Raw genomic sequence first — 19681 nt, forward strand, 5'->3', positions numbered from 1 at the left:
TATGATGTCAAAATCCTGCATTTTGTGAACTCTTTATGACAACAGTGTGGTGCAAAAACATTACACCTTCTTCACTGACAAAATGTAAACATAATTAATGTTAACTATCATGACATGAAAACATTAGTATTACATGCATATATATTTTTTTTTTCTGGGAGACAGGGAGTTTCACTCATATCAATTAGTCAGGACATATCGGTAACAATACAATTTAATTTTAACTTAATATTTCTTTCATTTACATGAATATAGATTTGTCCAAAAGTGGTTTGCGAAGCCTCTGGGTCAGAAGCAAACGTGCTGTAATGAGTTTTTTTTCAATGATGCTCACCCAATAAAGCAGTTAGCTTGTAAGAAAAAAAAAAGTTCAAATATTACAAAAAAGATATTTCACAAACTGCTATAATAAAAATTAAACAAGTCTCAGTATTTAATACACATGTCCATCACCAAAAGAGCAATGGAATAAATGGACATGTAGTATTTAAAGTGATATCACACTAAATGGTTTTATTGTATGAGCACTGAAGAAGACAAGAAAAGTGTGAATAGCACACACATACTGTACCTGCTGTACGACTCTCTCTCTCACACGCATGCACACACACGGCAACAACGCTGCCCTTAAACACAATCCTCCTGACAGACCCGTCTGCCGTTCATAATGGTCAGACTAGCCATGGAGTGATGTGTGCTGCGGACAGAGGTCACATGTGTGGTATAATGAGTCGGGCTCTGTGAGGAGCGTTTCAGGATCATATGACAGCAACAACACAGCTGCTGGTTGAACTGCTTCTGGAAGGTCTTGCTCAGCAGGTAAAGGGCAAAAGGGTTGAGGCAGGAGTTGGTGAACGCCAGGATACGAGCTGCAACGCTGCACACAAAGTGAACCAGGGAAGTGTCCACCTGCCGTGGGAAAGAAGGGGTTATAAGCTGAGGAGACAGTACACACTACTTAGCACTCGGCAGCCGCTTACACAATTTTGAGCTGTTGTAAGTTATTTTAATGTGCCAAAATGAGCAATACAGTTGACCTACTTTATACAGGATTTCTCTTCACTAATCGCACTGTGGTAATTGATAGAGGTCCTCAGACACTCGTTAAGTTAAGAGATTTGCTTGGTTTGCTGCTGCATAAATGTGTCCATGTTTGGGACACATTTATGTTGGAAGTTGGGAATACCGACAACACAGCCCTTTTTATTCCGACCTCCTTAAATGGAATGCCACTCAAAGTTGGAGTTCCCATTTGGAAATACAAATCCATCTTACTCTGACTTCCTGGAGAAGCAGTTGTCTGATGTCATACAACAATGGCAGCACCCATGCAAAAGTCAGACTTCAATATCATGTCATATATTTGCTCTCTTGTACATTTTAATTAATATGGGAGGGCGGTAGGATGTATTTGTAGACTACAGTATTTGTATCAAACAAGTGAATGGGAAGTTTAGATACACGTCATAGTATAAAAGTGTGTAAACTAAATTCTATAATGGCGTCTGTTACCTCATGCAGCATTTTTTCTTCCTCTGTTATACATGCAGGGAGGCTGCACTGCTGACTGGTCAATTGTCCATACACATGCCAAAAAAACATGTTTTAGGAACAACATTAGGAAATTGAAGATTTCCTTCCAACTTTGAATGAAATGCAGCATTAGGAGCTTCACAACTGCCAGAACAGGACAAGCAGAGGAACATGGAGCACACGACTGGAAGGAACAAACAGACCAGCCATATACAGGAAAGTACCTTAAAGACCTGGTCAAGGAGATGAATACGCCTTAAAAAGGGGAAAACTGGCATTTTATATTGATCCATTTTGTATTGCTGTTGAAGTTTTTAACTTTTTCTCCTCCAGGATGTTTTAAGTTTGTTCTTGGACTTTGGTTTTCATTGAAAAAATGAACTGAGTTACCTGTCAACAACCTACTTACTGGAAGGTAAAACTGTAAGCTTCTTTTGAACCTTCTATTTTTGTCTGTTTTTTTTCAGTTATGTCAGTCTGCCTTAGTGTGTTTGGGTGTGTGTGTGTGTGTGTGTGTGTGTGTGTGTGTTTGTGTGCATGTTCACTCTACACTCTAAATTTTTCTGGACCTCTTCCCATAAAAAAACCTGCAATGTGGCCTAAAGAGATTCAAATTGTTTCCCACTGTCAAATCCTCCCACTCAATCATCCATTTCCAACTTTAACAGTAATTAAATGGTTTAATTAGTTTAGGTGGGTAAGATATTATTTTAGAAATGTTATTTTGTGTAATTCTTGGGCAGCTAATCACTATAAAGCAATTAAATACAACTGAATACAGACACAAACAAAAACATTTCTGTGAAATAAACAATTAGATAGTGACTGTGCTTTATACTCGCATACAAACAAACAGACGTAATTTATTAGAAATACAGAGGAATGCTTGCCGTCTACCTGAGAGTAGTGATAGGAGCGATATAGGTAGATGACGTGACTGGGAAGCCAGCATACTGCAAAGAGACCAACAAACACCAGCACCGTCTTGGCCAAGCGCTTTCTCGATTCCACCTGTTAGTTGTAGAAAAAACATCCAAAGAGACATTTTCCTGTAAAATAGACATTAATGCAGCTATTACAGACATTAAACACATCTGGAAAAAAGGAGTGTTCAGTTGTATTTGGGCCAGTGGGAGAAATGTTCAAAACACTGACACAACAATGGGAAAACAGTGTGATACAATGTTCTGCACATACTGGTTTCTTATTACTGTGTAAAAGATTGTTTTGTGTTGTACCTGGTGATGTTTCAATATATAATCTGAATATTTTATGAATGTATTATGAATATAAAAGTTGACACAGCTAATTAATTGTAATCATAAATGTAATATTTGACTGTGACATTTAAAGCAGTAGGAGCATAAACCTTACCACTAACCTAAATACTCAAGTAAGGTACAAGTACCTCAAAATTATACTTAGTTACTTTGATTATTTCTGACATTTGGAGGAGATTTAACTTTGGGGAATTCCATACTGAATTTTATGAAACATTAAACTCATGGTGAGCATATAATGGACAGATTCAACTCAGTATTCAGTACTCAGTTTACTCAATTTACTCAGTTTACTCAGTTTTTAAACATTTTTTTAGGCCAACCAATAAACACAAACCAAAATCATTTTCCAACATTTTACTGTGTGGATTTTTCTGTGTGGAAAATGTTTTGTACCGGCATTCAAACCATGCTGGGTCTGGATGTAACAAAAAAGCTGAAAAATATAATTAAACAGTTGACAACATAACAAAATCAAATAATTAAATATTTTAGAGACTTCTAATCACAGTTTAAACACTGGCCTGTTGTTTTGCATGCACGTTCCCCTCCACAGGAAGGTTTGAGGCGCTCCTCATCAGGCTCCGGGCGATGAAGGTGTAGTATACAGATATGACCAGCAAGGGAATGACGTAGAAAATGAGGAAGGAGGCCATTGAGTGGATCTTAGGATGCAGCTCCCCAGCATGCGGATAAGGGGCGCAGGTGACGAAGCTCTCATTGGTGGCTGTGATGTTGAAGGTGTGGAGGTCAGAGTAGATGGCCTCGGGGATTGCCAGGACCAGGGAGAGGAGCCAGATGAGTGCCGCCCGCAGGACAATGTTGGTGGTCGTGCTCGATGCTTGGATGTCCAGAGGCTTCACGATGGCCCTGTATCTGATTGGTATGTAGGAAGGTAGATAACAAATGAAAGAAAATGTCCAAAAAGTTAATACTGTGGAAACAACTCAATCATCACGGTTACAGTGATCAACCACTTCTATGGAATAGAATAAATCTTATATGAATTACAGTGTTCAGTGTTCAGTTTGAGTGCTCATACATGACATGCCTTGCTGTAACCTGTCTGCCTCCAGCTGACTACTTGAGGCAAGTGCTATGTGCAAATTGAAATCTTGATTGAAAAAAGTAATGTTCTCTCAGTGAAAAACATGGACCCCCTGATGTGCTGAAAATTTTTTTTTAATCTTGTGCACTTAATTTAATTATCTTGTGGCAGCAAGTTATCGGTCTTATTAATATCTGCATAGTAAAAGTTTAGTTTAGTTTTGAAGACCACAGGCATAACTTTTAAGGGTTTGTTGATTTCTCAAGTATGTTTAAAGCATGGCGGTGTTCATTGCGTTATTTGGGTAGTCAGAGTGGTGACTGTGTGCCTCTGAAGATGTGAGAAACCCTGTTGGACGTGAGGAAGTACTATAGAAAATGAGAGGCAATGAAAACAAGCTTGAAGATAACATCCACCAGGTAGTGTTGTGAATATTAGAAGGGAGTAATGGTTATTGAAATCTTTAAACAGGTTTAACCCTTGAAGAAGGAACAGCAAGGTTAAACAGACAGCAGTTCTTTCCTCTTTTTAGCTCAATTCACCGTCATAGTCTATGTAGTCTGATACTTATTTGCTGTCATACTTCTATTTGGAGGATAATCATTGGATTGAAGCTGCAATTCCCATGATGTGATGGTGGATCTAGACAGGAAGCATAAATACATAGACATTGCTGATTTCTACCAAGCTGTAACGTTATTGTTTCAAAGAAAAGCAAAGAAAACAAAACTAACACTGGCCACAGTGTAATGTAATAGGGCTGGTCGCTGTTCCTCACTTCAAAACAGCATAAATTAGGCTATTAGTGCCGCTCGATAACAACATCACTAATCACACAGATAATCATGATCACGCTAAGAACATATCAAAAAAATTTATGTAATCATAAGGAACAGCGTCTTTAATCCTGTCTAAAGAAATAGAAGGTGTGGTCAATTAATACAATTACAGGCATCAACTTTACTGATTAGTGATCAAGCATTAGGATAAAGCATTAGGTTGACCAAAAGCAGATTTTGTCAGTGTGAAGATCAGTTCATTATAAACTTTGTGTGTGTACACGCTCCATAATTTCTGACATTTTTTTTTGTCAAATTGATGTTGTTGTTTTCCATCATTTATTTAGATTGAAGAGCTGTTGAGAATAGATATGCGGCGTGCAGCTGTCTGGTTTGAATAAATTAAGACTTAAGTTAAATTGTACTTGTTTGCAGGACGACTAGAATGATCACACTGGTATGATCATACGCATGAGAAGGGTTAAATCAAACAGTTATGTTTTTGTAGAGAAAATGTGAAAATACTGAAATATGTATGTTGGGAAATACTTTACAGTACACAAAATATTGAGTAGTTACATGGTAATAAATGAGGATCACATGAGGCACTAACTACTATTAAACCATTAGATAACAGGCAGTTCTTGAATAGCTCTGAATCAAATTTCATAGCTTAAAACAATCCAGATATTATTCATTGGTTATATTACCAAGTACCACACCTACATGAAATAATATTTTAAGCTCTGACATAGCCATCAATTAAATTTTGCCACAAAAATAACAATAAAAAAACACAAATAAAAAAAAATAGCGCTCTTCTTTCATAATTAATTTATGTCACGGATTAGACACTAGCAAGCCAGGCCATCCTCAGCTCTTGTCAGGGACACCCCCATGCCATTCATTAATTTTTCTCACAATACTGACTGTCTCCTGCTCTATAATCCTGCTTGGTTTGCCGCCATATGACAAAACAGAGTAAAGGTATTGACTTAAACAAGTGGTGAGGGTTCGGGTCATGTACTGACAGACGCAAGGGTTCGATGAAATGGAAATTGTTAGTGAAGACCCGTCAACACTCGCCTCTCCAGCAGCCGTTTCACCTCTTATGCATCAACTCTCACCCACACCTGCATGTTGCTGCACGCAATTAGAATTATTGATTACCAATAACAGAGAAGATGTCAAACCTCTTAGACCTGTAGCTAATTCTTTTACCTATATTCAATGTGAAGCAAGTTGGAATACTTCTAGCTGCTGTGGCAAATTCATGACAATAGCAAGATTTCTTTTATTGAACGTGTGGCTTCAGCAAGAGCTAGAAGCTTGTGGCAGGTGGTTTAAACATGATGTAAGATTTCAACTTTAATGAGTTTCTCCTCCAACCTGTGATGGAAAGAGATTCATTGCACATAAATACAACGAGAGGAAGGTAAAACTCCTCGTACATGTACACACAGCTAGTCTTTAAAGCTGAATGGGATTCGGAAAGAGAGTTGTTGTATGCAGCTCAGTAAAACTAGCCCCTCTTGTGAACTCAACAAAACAGCAGCTCAAAATTACTATAATTCCAAAATATGATGAAGAGCTACAATATGAAATGCAAAGAAATGTGAATAGACAATATCCACAAAAACTTAAATCAAAAAATTTAAATCAAAATTGGATCTAAGCGACGGATCTTATCTTGGTCTCTCAGGATCGGATCTCATTGTCTCGGTCGCTCCAGAGCCACAGAAGACATTACTCAGCCGTTTTCATAGGTTGAGTGGGACGCCTATTGATGAGTTCGTACATTTTGGGAACTACGCCTAATTTTTGCTGAGACTTTGATAAGTTGCTCTCATATTTGCTGCTGTAAATAAATATGAAGCTACGGGCAGCAGCCGGCTAACTTAGCTTAGCATAGAGACTGAAAATGGATAGCCTATCCGAAGGTAACAAAATACGTCTAGCAGCCACTAAACCTTTCTAACACATTAAAGCTTGTTTGTGTAATCCGCAGGTTGTACTGCAAACTTTAAGCATAATGCAAAATTATTTAGTCCGCATTACTACAGACTGATATTGTCAGTACAGTAATACAGTATTTACTAGATAGTTTGTGCCAGCCTCTAGTCAGATTAAAGCTTAATTCAAAAATAGGTAGGCTGATGCTGTTAAAGGAAAGAGACTCACATTCATACAACTATTACTGTATGATCAGTCACGTGACTGGAATGCTTTGCATGATAATTAAAACGGCCAATTTTACCCTTGACTTGCATCAATTCAATCTGAGACTCCACCAATGACTGTCTAACAAATACTAATGTTAAATTCAAATCAGAGTTCGAGAACAAAGTCAATTAAAACCAAGTATTTCAAATTCGAAGTCAGTCATTCTGAGCAGCAAAGAGGGACTTTGCAGATTAATAAGGGGTTCCTGCTACTTTGTGTGAGAAAATATAACCAGATGGGACCAAAAGGGGAGATAATTAGAGACAGAACTGTCATATATGCACTATTCTATGAACACACGAGAGACTTAAACAAGATTTTCCCCCACAAGGAGCTTCTTTTCACTCAGAGAAAGTCTTTACTGTGATATTTATATTTCAGCATCCAGAAACACATTTTTAATCGCACAAAAACATGATGGACCATCATGTTTAAATCCTTCACTCTGACATTATGCATGTCCTGTTTCTTTCACTTTGACAGGCAAAAGCCATCTTAATGTTCTTTGGCAACAAACATTTGAGACCATTTGCTGACAGCAATTAATTGATTTATTGCTTACATTCACTGTTTTACACGCGCCAGCAGCCCCAGACAGATGTACGCAGCTCTGCCGTGCGTAATACTCCCTTGATCAATGTACGGTTATATATTTGCTGTCCATAATAATGAGGGAAAAAAACAGGTTTGCTCTTACAGCGTGTACCTATCTTTATAACGAGAAAACAAAATGGCATTTAGGAACATCTGGCTGCCATATTTGGCCAGTTTTTATTTAAAGTTGCACCGACCTCAGGGTGACTAAAATTATCCAACTAGAAGCGTTTTGCCTACCTGTCAGCAGAGAGGGCTGTGAGAGTAAACACAGACACCCCGACCGAGGTGAGCTGAATGAAGGGGATGACTTTACAGCCCACCCTGCCGAACAGCCACTCCTCTGTCAGGTAGCGGCTGGCGTCCACCGGAGCGCAGGTCACCAGCAGTAAAACATCCCCCAGCGCAAGGCTCGACATGAAGAGATTCGGCACATTGCGGATGGATTTGGCAGAGCAAAACGTTTTGATGAGCGTAATGTTGCCTATCAGCCCCAGCACGCTGATTACACCGTAAACAGAAGCGATGGCCAAGCCGGTGAACCACATCGTCCGTGCCGAGGTTTGGAGAGCAGTGACGCTGCGCGACGCGTTTGGGCACAGATGCTCCATCTCTCCCACGGTTAAACCAACTGACTTCTTAAGAGGATTTAAAAAAAAAAAAATAGAAGTTCAAACTCATAGAGATACGAACATGTCCTTAAGCGTTTTCAGAGAGAAGGACCGTGGTGGCAATTTTGTGTCCCAACTTCAGAGTAAGAGTGAGAGTTTGTGCACGTTTTCCTCCGTGTTTGAGCGCAGGAGTCCCACAGGACCTGCCACCCAATGTGCACACAGCATGCACCAATAAAGAACAATCAATATGTGCGTCTGTGGTATTGCATTTAAGAGAAAAATAAGAAAATGGTTAGTATGATATTCAATTCAATTCAATTTTATTTGTATAGCCCAATATCACAACAGAGTGTCTCATAGTGCTTTACAAAGTTCACTGAAAATTATGATGATAGAAAATTATTACATGTTTGTCATGTTTTGCATCTTTAACTTGTGACTTCTGACTTTCCCTTGGACTAAAATGGAAACAGGTGTCTGTCAGGTGTGAGTCGTTGCTGTCCTGCATTTACTCTTTGTATCTTAACAAATTAATCAATCATTCATTTTGTCTTTTGCAGCAGGAGCCATGTTATTCCGATTAAATTATTGGTCACATACAGCTTCTGGGGAAGATCATGAAAACAGGCTAATAACAAAGTAGATTTACATCATAGATTTCATCAGCTTTTGCTGCCTGCACCATAAAACTTCTCTTCAGTGCATTACCAATGATCATTTATAACTTTACAAGACAGATACTCATTTTAGTGCATTGTGTCAGCATCCAGCTTGTAGGGCCATATAAGCCCAACACAATGTTACAAAAATGTGATTTGAATGCACTAATTTGTTTTTTTCCTCGGGCAAGTAGCCGTATGCGTTAAAGTCAGGTAGTGTATGCTAATGCTAAAGCCTGGTAACCACATGCTGATGCATGCAGCAGCATTGGGTAATCAGTGGCTGTGCTTATATGTGCACTCAGAACATAACTCCGTACATTCACATTTATGTTATGATTACTACTGAAGTGCTTATATTGCTAGTGGTGTTAGGCTGATGTTTATGACGTCCTGTAATACAAGTGACCCTAAGGCATCCAGTTCAAGAGAACGCTTTATTTGATCTCATTCAGTGAGTAGCTGTTGGACTGTCATATTCCTGAAGTCACTCATTAACTGCACCATTATAGAGGGCAGCATGAGCAGCAACCTACAATAACAGTTAGTGGGCATGGACTTTATGTGTTTGGGGATTTATGAGCACTCTGGACATTCAACAGGCTGACCTAGTACAGATCTGACACTGAGACAAGTTGTACAAAAATCTTGTTTGTTCATTTTTGACCACTGCGACTTCCTATGGCTTGATTATACCACAGCACTCAAGCAATGCCTCTGCTGAGGTATGGATACACCGCTTGGACAAACCATGAAAGTCACCACCAAATGTCATAGCAATCCATCCAGTAGTGTTGTCATAAATTAAGTTAAGGAAATGAATATCATCACTTATGTCACTTAACGGTTTTCGGTGTCTCCAGGTTTAGTGGTTTTTTTTACATCTATTACACCCTTTCCTCTTGGCCAGTGCACATTGTGCTCCCAGAAATGTTTTCAAGCAGAGAGTGAGTCATCTTCTGGTCCTGCAAGGGCTACGAGATGTGATGTTTTCACACACTGACTGGTCAGATTTACCTGATCGCCTGGTGGCTCCACATCCTGCGATTACCCAGAGGGATTGTGTAGAAAGTGAAGTCTCCATGGATCCTTGGCTTCCTCAGGATAATGGAACTTCACAGGTAGCACAGATGAAAAAGGAAAACATCAGCGCACACTCAAGTAGAAAAACAATTCATGAAAGACCCCTTACAGATGATGCTTTGAACTGTAATGGGCCTGTCATATAAATAGAGAAACAGCAATGACCAGTAATCCAGCAGAGTGTAATATGCCAGAAAGAAACATCACTAATCCCTGTTCATCTCTGTGGTTGGTCAAGAGCTGCCAGGCAATTGTATGTGCTTTAATTGTATGAGATAGCAAATGAAAGGTGTCATGGGGTCTGGAGTCATTATGTGGAGGTGAGATAAGACTGCCAGGAGCACAAGAGATGAAATTGGTTATAGTGTTAAGCAGAGGACAAGGAGCGAATGAGAGACCGAAAAAGAAACCTGGAGGAGAGGAGGGTGGATTGAATAAAACAGAAACTGGTCACTCACTTGCATGCACATGTATTTATACACCTGTGCGTGGGTGAAAAAAGCACAAATGTATGCAAGAAAATGATCTTTTAATGACTCCTGGCTTTGTGAAAATACAATAATGGAAAATAATCATTGACACAAAGAAAAGGTTACTCTTGAAGCACAAAATGTCATGTAAATATCAAGCAAAAATTGTCTCGTTATATTCAGACACTTGCTGCCTAATTTTGATAGCGGAACTACAACCATTTAATCATCATGTGTTGTAGTCCCCTGTGAAATACTGCAGAATATACAAGAATTTAACGTACCATTAAGGCAGCAGCTCTCATAGGATTCAAAGGCAAACAGAAATGCGAATGATAGAATAAAACCGTTACAGCCTCCAGCTTCTGACTGCAGGTACAGTGTCCCATCTTTCCTTCTGTTAGATGGGATGAAAGAGGTGACAAATGTAAAAAAAAAAAAAAGAAAATTACAAGAGAGGGGATTGAAGGAAATGGAAAAAGAAGTTGCAATTATTGAAATTTGTATCATCACAACTGAGTAAGGTTCACTGATCTCAGTTGTGGTTACTGAGTTAATTCTCCGTTTTTATTCATTTTACTTTTGATGGATACAGGGTGACTCTTCCTCCAGGCAACTGGTGAGGACGAAGCCCCGTTCCTGAGTTAATTCTCAGTTTAAACTGACAATAGTCAGGCCTCCCCCGAGGCTGATAAGGCCAACCAAAAAAAAAGAGATGGGTACATGCTGTCTCCATTGGCTGACATACATGATCTTTTTTGGTTCTGAATCCCCACGTAGGGTCGAAAAGGTCTCAGGACTTTCTATTTTAGCACAGCACAGTATAAAAGTAGCAGACCTAGCGCTGTTCGGGGCTCTCTCTGAGACTGGTAAGTACAACACTTCCTTATCAGCCTCTGTCTTTCCTTTGGTGAAAGCTTTCCGTCTTACAACAACTGGTGGACGATCATAATGGGCTGCTGCTGAGTCTGAGGGAACCGGCAAGGCCACATCACCCCCAGAGTCCTGGGTGATTGTCTCCTCACCTAGAGTGGGGGAGATAGACCTAGGTCTGAGGGCTGACCCCATCACCTCCAGACCTCACTGGAATGGTCCCAACAGTGGGGAGGATAGGCCTGGGGTTGAGAGGTGAACACAAACCCAGTCTCTTGGGGAGAGAGCGTCAATCCTACTAAGTGTGGCTCCACCAGACAATGTTCTCAGGCAGAAAGTGTCAGCCAACAATAATAAGCAAATTTTAGAATGCTAATAGATCCCAAGGGGGAAAATACTAACTTCTTAAGTTATTGTTGCTGTTGGTGTTGAAGACTTCCAACTTGCTACATCTTGCTTCACCTCACAGTCACCGCTGAGTGATGATGCGTAGGAGAAAGAAGCTTCATTTATTTATCTATTAAGCTTTATTTTGTGATTTAATGTGAACAACTTGGAAGAGCACAATTATTAGTATACAAGGTCCGGTCTCCCAGTAAGTCATGACAGTGTGGCAGTGAAACAGCAATGCCAGGACCTTGACACTGAAGTCAACATTAGTTTTACTTCCACCCATGTTTCTCCTACTGTGACATGTCAAAATGTCTTATGTGAAAAGGCCTGTTATAAACAAGCCTCCTCGAAGGCTTTTCACAGAATTGCATCCAGTAATTGCTGTCTTTCCACACCAAACAACTGTTGTAGTATTTTGTATATATTCATATCTGAGAAATATATACAGATTATTTTCGAATGTTTAACTCTAGCGAATACACTGCAAAATTGAGGCCATTTTCATGTAGTAAATCCCTTAACATTTTTCCACAACTAAGGAAACCTTTTAAGGCATTCTGTATGTTAGGGACCAAGCAGTAAGAGCAGGGACACAAGAGTAAGTTTGGAGACATTAAGGCAGGGGTGTCCAAACTTTTCACTGATGGCCACATCCAGAAAAACATACAAAAGGGCTGGGCCACTCACTAGAAGTGAGCTATATTGCTAACTTTAATCCACTAGAGGTGATGTATATCGCCTTTGTATTTATTTTTTTACCTGCAACATTTTGTACATTTTTATTTTGCTTATCTATTTGTTTGTATTCATGGTGGTGGTCAATTTTACTTCTTTACTATTGTAACAACAGAATTTCCCCCCGGGGATCAATAAAGTATTTCTATCTCTCTTCAAAACTGGTCGATTTCTGATCTCAGGGAATAAAACCGCCCCAGCACCAGTGTCAGCATCAGCATCAGAGAGAGAAGCTTGAAATAGTCTGTGCTAGAGCCCTGGTGCTTGAATTAACAGCCTTACCTCCACTTTCTTGCCCCTCGGCAGACTCCGTAGAGGCCATTCCTTCGCGCTCACCTGTCCCAGCTGGAGCCCCATCCGTTGTACCTCCACACAGCTCGTCCCATTTAACTCCGATCATCATCAGCTGCATCTGGCACAGCTTCAGAAACATCCTCACCCTTCGTGGTGCTCTTTAGACTGCTAACATCAAGCAGCTCCTCCGTAATGCAAAGCTATGCTCTCATCGCACACCGCGTCTGAAACTTTCTACACTCACTTGCTCTCTTACATTTCCTTAATTCTGCCATTTTGGGTCACCTGTAGCACATTGCTTCTTCGATTACTCATTTTATAGAGAAGCTGTCTCGTTCAAGACCGTTACTCCACCTAGCGGTGGGACTAAGAAGTACAATACAGTCCAGCGCAAGTTTCATGTGTGGGCCGTATTCCAATACATTTTTCGAATTTCCTGCGGGCCAATGAAAATTGGACCACGGGCCGCAGTTGGCCCGCCGGCCGTAGTTTGAACACCCCTGCATTAAGGCTTTATTTACCCAAATTAAACAATCAATAGGAAACTCAATGTTGCAAACGATTAAAACACATAAGCATGGAAAAGTATCAACGGAAAGTCTAACTATGGGCCCCTTAAATAAACTGAGGTCAACAAACCCATATTGCAAGAGAAATCTAAATTGAACAAATCTGACCTGGTGAATGACAAAGAAAGGGGTATATATACACATAGGCTAGCCTACAGACAAACAAGGGGGGGTTCCAACTCCTTACCATTAAACACCTCAAAATAAACCCAACTGCCATTTAAAGATATAACACAAATAATACCAATATATACTAAAACTACCCAAAACACAAAGAAATATCCACACTACATAATACAATACAACAACATGTTACTTTCTGGAAAATTCTGCAACTCAGAGCACCCCTGCCCAGCACTGGGATTTGAGACCTTCCACTTCCTGTGTTCCAGCATAAAATGGTGCCTTAAACTCCTCATCCCCCTTTTGCCAGGAACTCAGCAGCATGTGGAGAACCAAAGAGAAGGTAAAATGTATTAACTCAAAACCAGCTTGATAAACTTATGATAACTAAATGTTAACCAAAATGCGTGCACTCAAATTGGAGAACAATATCATAATGTAAATCAAAGGAAAAATAAACATTCTTAAACCAAAAATTGTGTTGTAATTATTTGAACTGAAAGTGAACATTACTACATGGTGCCAAAGGTTGATGGGTACATCACACTGTACAACACCCTTAAGTAATTCATTCAGCTAAAGAGAATTTAAGCCTTAAGTGTCATACTTAAGGTGAAAACTAAAGGTGTTTTGTGTACCCGGCCACAGATCCCTAAATTGCCTTCCACTCCTCAAATTTTTACAGGTGTTCAAATTCAATAATGACTTTAAAACAAAACAAGCAATTCAGGATAATTCAGGCTGATTCTGTGGGGCCAGACAGAGATGACTGTCCAGTAGTACTCTGTGTGGCTGAATTACAAAATATAGTTAGGATGATGGACACGTGTTGTATTTTTGATATCCTTTATCGTCACTGCAGAGGCTGAAGGCATTTGTTGTAAGTCCCTTTGTACAAAAACATCTGCCAAATCAATCTAATATAATGTATTCAACAGAATGCTGGACAAATAGATACAGATGTATGATGGGCTACTTTCAGTCAGCGTTCAAGATCCATCGCTATAAATTTAAGGACATTTTAGGGGACTAATGGTGACTTAGAAGATGGGGAAGGGGACTTTCATTGATTAGGGGGAAGTTAGATTAGAGTTAATTCTTTTATAATGCTGCATTCTACTCATGAATAATGACATGTTTTGTCCTATTTAAGAATAATTATTTTTACACACTTTTCCTTAATTTTTTTGTATAGTTTTTAATGTTATGGTGCTTTTAATCTTTAGTTAAGAATTCCATTTGTGTGCTGCAGGGTGCAGAATATCATTAAATGTTTTTCCCATCACTTCCATTGCGCAGTGCTGTGGAGCAACACAGAAACTCGAGTCTGAGCGAAAGGTGTCTTAAAGTTACGGTGGTGTGTTCAGTCATACAGAATCAACTATTTTCTATTTTAAACTACAATCAGACATTAAAGGATGACATGTTTGGAATTAGTTCCCAACACTTTCTTGCTCTTTCTGTTGGTGTGTGTGTGTGTGTGTGTGTGTGTGTGTGTGTGTGTGTGTGTGTGTGTGTGTGTGTGTGTGTGTGTGTGTGTGTGTGTGTGTGTGTGTGTGTGTGTCTCTAGGCGATAAAACCTCATCAGACCAGTCTGACAGGACTAAACACTTCTCTTGGTTCACCCGCACGCATCAGTTTTCCCCTGCACCGCCCACACGCTGCTGAATGTTTGGTTTCATCAATCCTTTAACACTTCCTCTCTCTTGCAACATTGAGCTGAGATATATTGGCAATTCTGTTAATATCATGTGCTCCTGACATCAGTTAGAGCTCAATCAAATGTGTGATTGTGACATCTTTGGTCAGTTTTGAGACCAATCCAACACATTTACTGGAAAATCAATATTCGCTACTGTTGTGGAAGAGAAAATGTCTCACAGATGAATAGATTGATAATAGATTGGTCTTTCACATGCTGACTGGTCATAGCACCCTGAAACTGACGAAAGCAGCTAAATGGAACCCGGCCATTGTGCATTTGATCATTTGAAGCTGTGCTTTCCATACCCTGTATAAGTTAAACTGTCGTCGACTAAAAAGGCCTGACAGGACAAGCCGAAACACGCCAGGTGGGCGTATCAAGAATGTTATCTGAACAACAGGTGCTGCAGTGATTGGCGCAGAGAGCTGTCAGTCATCAAGAGGCGGCGGACTCACCCATTGCGCGCATCTCTCACAGGAGGCCGTTGGGTTTCGATGCAAATACGTGCTGGACGGCCTCAGGTCGGTCTTTCACCTTAGGAAAATAAAAGAAACCACACACAGAAGAATCAGTGACTTTGGAGAGAATAAAAATCATGGGAATGGAGGAGAGGATTTCTGCCTTGACTCTGCTTTGTCTGGGTGAGTATACCTGTAAGAAATAGGCCTAACTCCTGTTTTCCTTTGCGCCCTTCTGAGTTGCCACACCTGTTTGTGCACCTTTTAGGTCCTCTGAACAGGCCCAGACAACCTGTTTATGCACTCATTGTCACTGTCTCATTGGTTTGGTGTTAAGTTACTTTTTGTTTTGTCAAAAAAGAATTTAACCAAGCTAGAGTTTAGAAACAGCCGACAACAATCTGTTGAAATCCACATCAACTAATACTGGTATGTGTTTGACTCGACCTGTTTTCTTTCTCACAGACGAGGCCTTATAGAATCATTATGGTTTCTAAACAAAAGCATATGAGCAATAAAATTAAATGATCGGTTATTAAAATTGTGGCCGATTTCTAATCTTCCCATTAACTAATTGTTTCAGCTGTAACTATGACAGATTTGGACCTATTTGTGTTCTCTGTGCTGTGGGAGGGTGGGGTGATAACTTATTTGTACAGATCTCAGGTTCTGCTGCTGAATCATTGATTTGTAAAGGCACATTCTTACACAGGCTGTAATGCAGTCAGATTAATGTAATAACTTCAGTAACGTAACCACATTTTTTAAAATATATATGATAGGCACTGGCAGCCAAATGACAATAATTTATAATTTCTGTTTTGAAATCTGTGACAGTGTTATCAGGTGTTGGTGCCCTCGAAGTGACAATCCCGGAGGACGTCTATGAGCATGCCCGGGGCGACAACATCACACTGCCCTGCAGCTTTAGAACCAGAATCACCCCCACCCCACCACTCATCATCATCTCATGGTCTGTTGAGGGTGTACAAGCTAACGCTGAAGAGGTCAGACTACAATCTGTTTGTGTGTTTTTAACTGCATACTGTCTGTGTGTATGATTCTCTCTATCTGATTATATCTTTCATAATCAGCACAATCCTAATTCATTAGTACTGTATTATGAATGAGAATAATAGCAAGAAAAGAGAACTTCGAATAGCAAGAAAAGAGAACTTCTAATGTTCCTCTGTCGCTGTCCAACAGACCCTGATCCTCACCCATTACTCTGCTGGTGGCACTACTGACATCAAAGCGCGTTATGAAGGTCGGGTGTCCCTGGACGTCGACATTGCCCAGAGAAAGGCTGACCTGAAGCTGTCCTCCATCACACTAGCAGACAACAAGATGTTTGAGTGTCGTGTCCAGATCCCAGGTGACGATGAGGGCAATCCGGCCGACACGGCACGTTTGGTGGTTCTAGGTAATCTTTCATCTGTTTTCACAGAGATATTCAGCTTTTAGGTGTTAACAAGTGGGTTACAGTGCTGCATAATGCATGTTGCATCCTGCTTTCCATTCAGCTTAATAACAGGTATTGTACTATAAGTTTCTGAGACGTTAAAGCTCTATCAGTTTGTTAAGGTTTTAAAGGTTCACTATTTTGTAAGCTGTTGCAGCAGGTCATGGTTACAGTAATGAAGTAAAACGTGCACGACATGTGGGCATAGATCATCAAAAGGATACTTCCTGTGTTTACCACTTTTACCAACTTTGTTAAGATCCTGACTAGATGATACGTTGTAAATTAATTCTTTGTTCATATTTGCATTTTATTTTCTAGATTGGTTGATGGATTCCATTAGACATGTTTTATTGTTATTTTAAAGGACAAATCAGACCTTATTTTTAATTTTTTTTCTCTAGTTGCTCCATCTAAGCCCATCTGTGCGATCCAGGGAAAGGCAGAGTACGGCCAAAACATCAACCTGACGTGTTTCTCCGAGGAAGGCTCCCCAAAGCCCACTTATAAGTGGGAAAGTCGAGATGTCAGGAACATGCCTCAGATTGCAGACCCCAGGACCACCGACAGTAAGTATCAGAGAACGTTTTCTGACAACAGGCTAAACAGGCACTGGCATTTGGTTGTACAGGTTTCAGGGTGAATATTTGACATACGAAGACGGACAGATCAGTATCATATCATTACACCTTTGTATTACCAACATCTATGGTAAAACTTTCAGGAACAATAACTAACAGCATTGATTACTGATTGAGTGCCCTTGGATATTTTGTGCAGTAGCACTGTGGAAATTGTAGTCTATAAAATAAGAACCATTAAAATCATGAGTGGTGTAAGAATGCAGTGGTGTGTGTTTATGCGACTGTCTGTCTGTCTGTCAGAGGGTGGCATCCTGTCCTTGTACAATATCTCCAGAGACACATCAGGATACTACATCTGCACCTCGAGCAACAAGATCCGCGCCGCTACCTGCAACGTCACCCTCTCCGTCATGCCACGTAAGAGAAACCTTCTTATGGCGCCTTTTCAGTAACAATCTGTGAACTTAGTGTTCCCAATAAATGATACAACAAAGCGCCATAATATGCATTTGTTTCTTCCTCTTCTTCCATCTCGTCTTCCCTCCTTCCTGCAGCTTCCATGAACATTGGCTCAACTGCAGGAATCATCGCTGCAGCTGTTGCCGGTTTGATCTTACTCATCATCGTCATTTATTGCTGCTGCTGCCGGAAGAAGAACAAAGAGGAGGAATACGCCATGGGGTAAAGATTTTCTTTCTTGAGGGCACATGCAAACACACAAGATGCTGCAATGGGAACTGAGTTAAACATCCGATACGAGTGATTCATGTAGTTGAATGAGCAGGCGGTCGGTCTTATCAGGGCATTTTAGTTTATAGGCACATAAATCAGCAGTCCTCTATCCAGGGTGTAGAAATATTAATAACGCCTCATTTTAGCGGTCTGCAATTTCATGGTAATTAGGTGGTAACTGGGAAGTAACATTTTTCAAATTTCTTTCAAATTATCTCAAAAGTACCACATCGTTTACACCAACGTGTATCAGAAATTACCCCATCATTTTTCAGTGATTGTATTCTCCAATTTCCCAATAGCCAGGTTAGAACATTTCCAGGAAAGTAATATGAAGCTAATTGATAGCCATCATATACTTGTACCAGGAAATAAAGCATTTGTAATCATGGCTATTGATGAACTTTATGACAGCTTTGCTGGAAATATATTAAAGGAGTTACCAGCTGTTTATGGGGTAATTTCTAATCAATTTTGTGGTAAATTTGGGGTAATTTAAAATAAATGTCCCTGGCTAGTTACCACCAAACTGAGGGCCACTAAATTGAAGTCTTATCAAAATAGCTTCTTCATTCAAATTTGTAAAGATTAAATCAAAATATTGCAAGAACCAACCATGACAGCACAGCTGAGGTGGTTTCAAGGCAACTACAGTGGAAGCTTTGTCCCAAATGAAAGAACTAGAATAGAACAAAAACCCTTCGCACTCTAACGTCAGACTGTTTTGCATTCACTTTCCAGAGTTCGCGAGGAAGTGTACCACGACAAAGAGCCAGATAAAAATGGTGAGAGTCGCCGTGCTGATGGGCAAGAGGACAGACCAGGTAATGATGCCTCCAGCGTGAGGAGCCCCTCTGAGCGCAGCGACCGCTACGAGGACCGGAATGAACGTGACTACGATGATCGCCGCAGCGACTACGACGATCGCCGCAGCGACTACAACGACCGCCGCAGCGACTACGACGACCGCCGCAGCGATTACGACGACCGCCGCAGCGACTATGATGATCGCCGCAACAAGTACAATGACCGCCATGAGCGCTACGACGACGAGCGCCACTACGACGACCGCAGAGATCGTCGTTATGCTGATGATGACCGCTATGATGATCGCGGCAGATCACCTGCACCAGCCAATAAGCCATCAAGTAGGGACTATGACTAAGGCCTCCAACCCGTAACAACCACCATCTTCCATCTTTTCTTTTATCTCTGCTGGCTTTAGTCCAATATTTTTGACTTTTCTTAGCCCAAATACCACAACTACACTGTAATTAAGGGGGAGCATAAGCTGTCGTTTTCTGTTTGAGAGGTAGAACAATTTTGAGAGTCGTTGTTTATGAGAGGATTAGTTAAAGTGGGGCAGGGAAGCCAAAATGGCACCCACAAAGCCCATCTGATCTGTTTAAACAGGGAGCGGGTGGGTGGGGTCAACAGTTACAAACTCTCAGGCCCAGGTGTAAACACTGT

The 19681-nt window shown here is 40.4% G+C and overlaps 2 protein-coding genes across 2 annotated transcripts; one reads left to right on the top strand and one right to left on the bottom strand.

The window, feature by feature from the left end:
* Positions 1 to 627: 627 nt before the first annotated feature.
* On the bottom strand, positions 628 to 8005 carry LOC139204902 (gastrin-releasing peptide receptor-like). The gene is made up of 4 exons (XM_070834928.1): positions 7698 to 8005; positions 3338 to 3689; positions 2431 to 2544; positions 628 to 909 (listed from the first exon to the last, which is right to left on the bottom strand). The coding sequence occupies exons 1-4, from the start codon at positions 8003 to 8005 to the stop codon at positions 628 to 630; spliced, it is 1056 nt and encodes a 351-aa protein (XP_070691029.1).
* Positions 8006 to 15483: 7478 nt separating this feature from the next.
* On the top strand, positions 15484 to 19625 carry LOC139203690 (cell surface A33 antigen-like). The gene is made up of 7 exons (XM_070833531.1): positions 15484 to 15616; positions 16271 to 16440; positions 16640 to 16856; positions 17300 to 17464; positions 17780 to 17896; positions 18034 to 18160; positions 18953 to 19625. Exons 1-7 carry the CDS (start codon positions 15571 to 15573, stop codon positions 19374 to 19376), a joined length of 1266 nt encoding a protein of 421 aa, XP_070689632.1. The 5' UTR covers positions 15484 to 15570; the 3' UTR covers positions 19377 to 19625.
* Positions 19626 to 19681: the final 56 nt, after the last annotated feature.

Source organism: Pempheris klunzingeri, chromosome 1 (genome assembly GCF_042242105.1).
Source record: "Pempheris klunzingeri isolate RE-2024b chromosome 1, fPemKlu1.hap1, whole genome shotgun sequence".
Lineage (NCBI taxonomy): Eukaryota > Metazoa > Chordata > Actinopteri > Acropomatiformes > Pempheridae > Pempheris > Pempheris klunzingeri.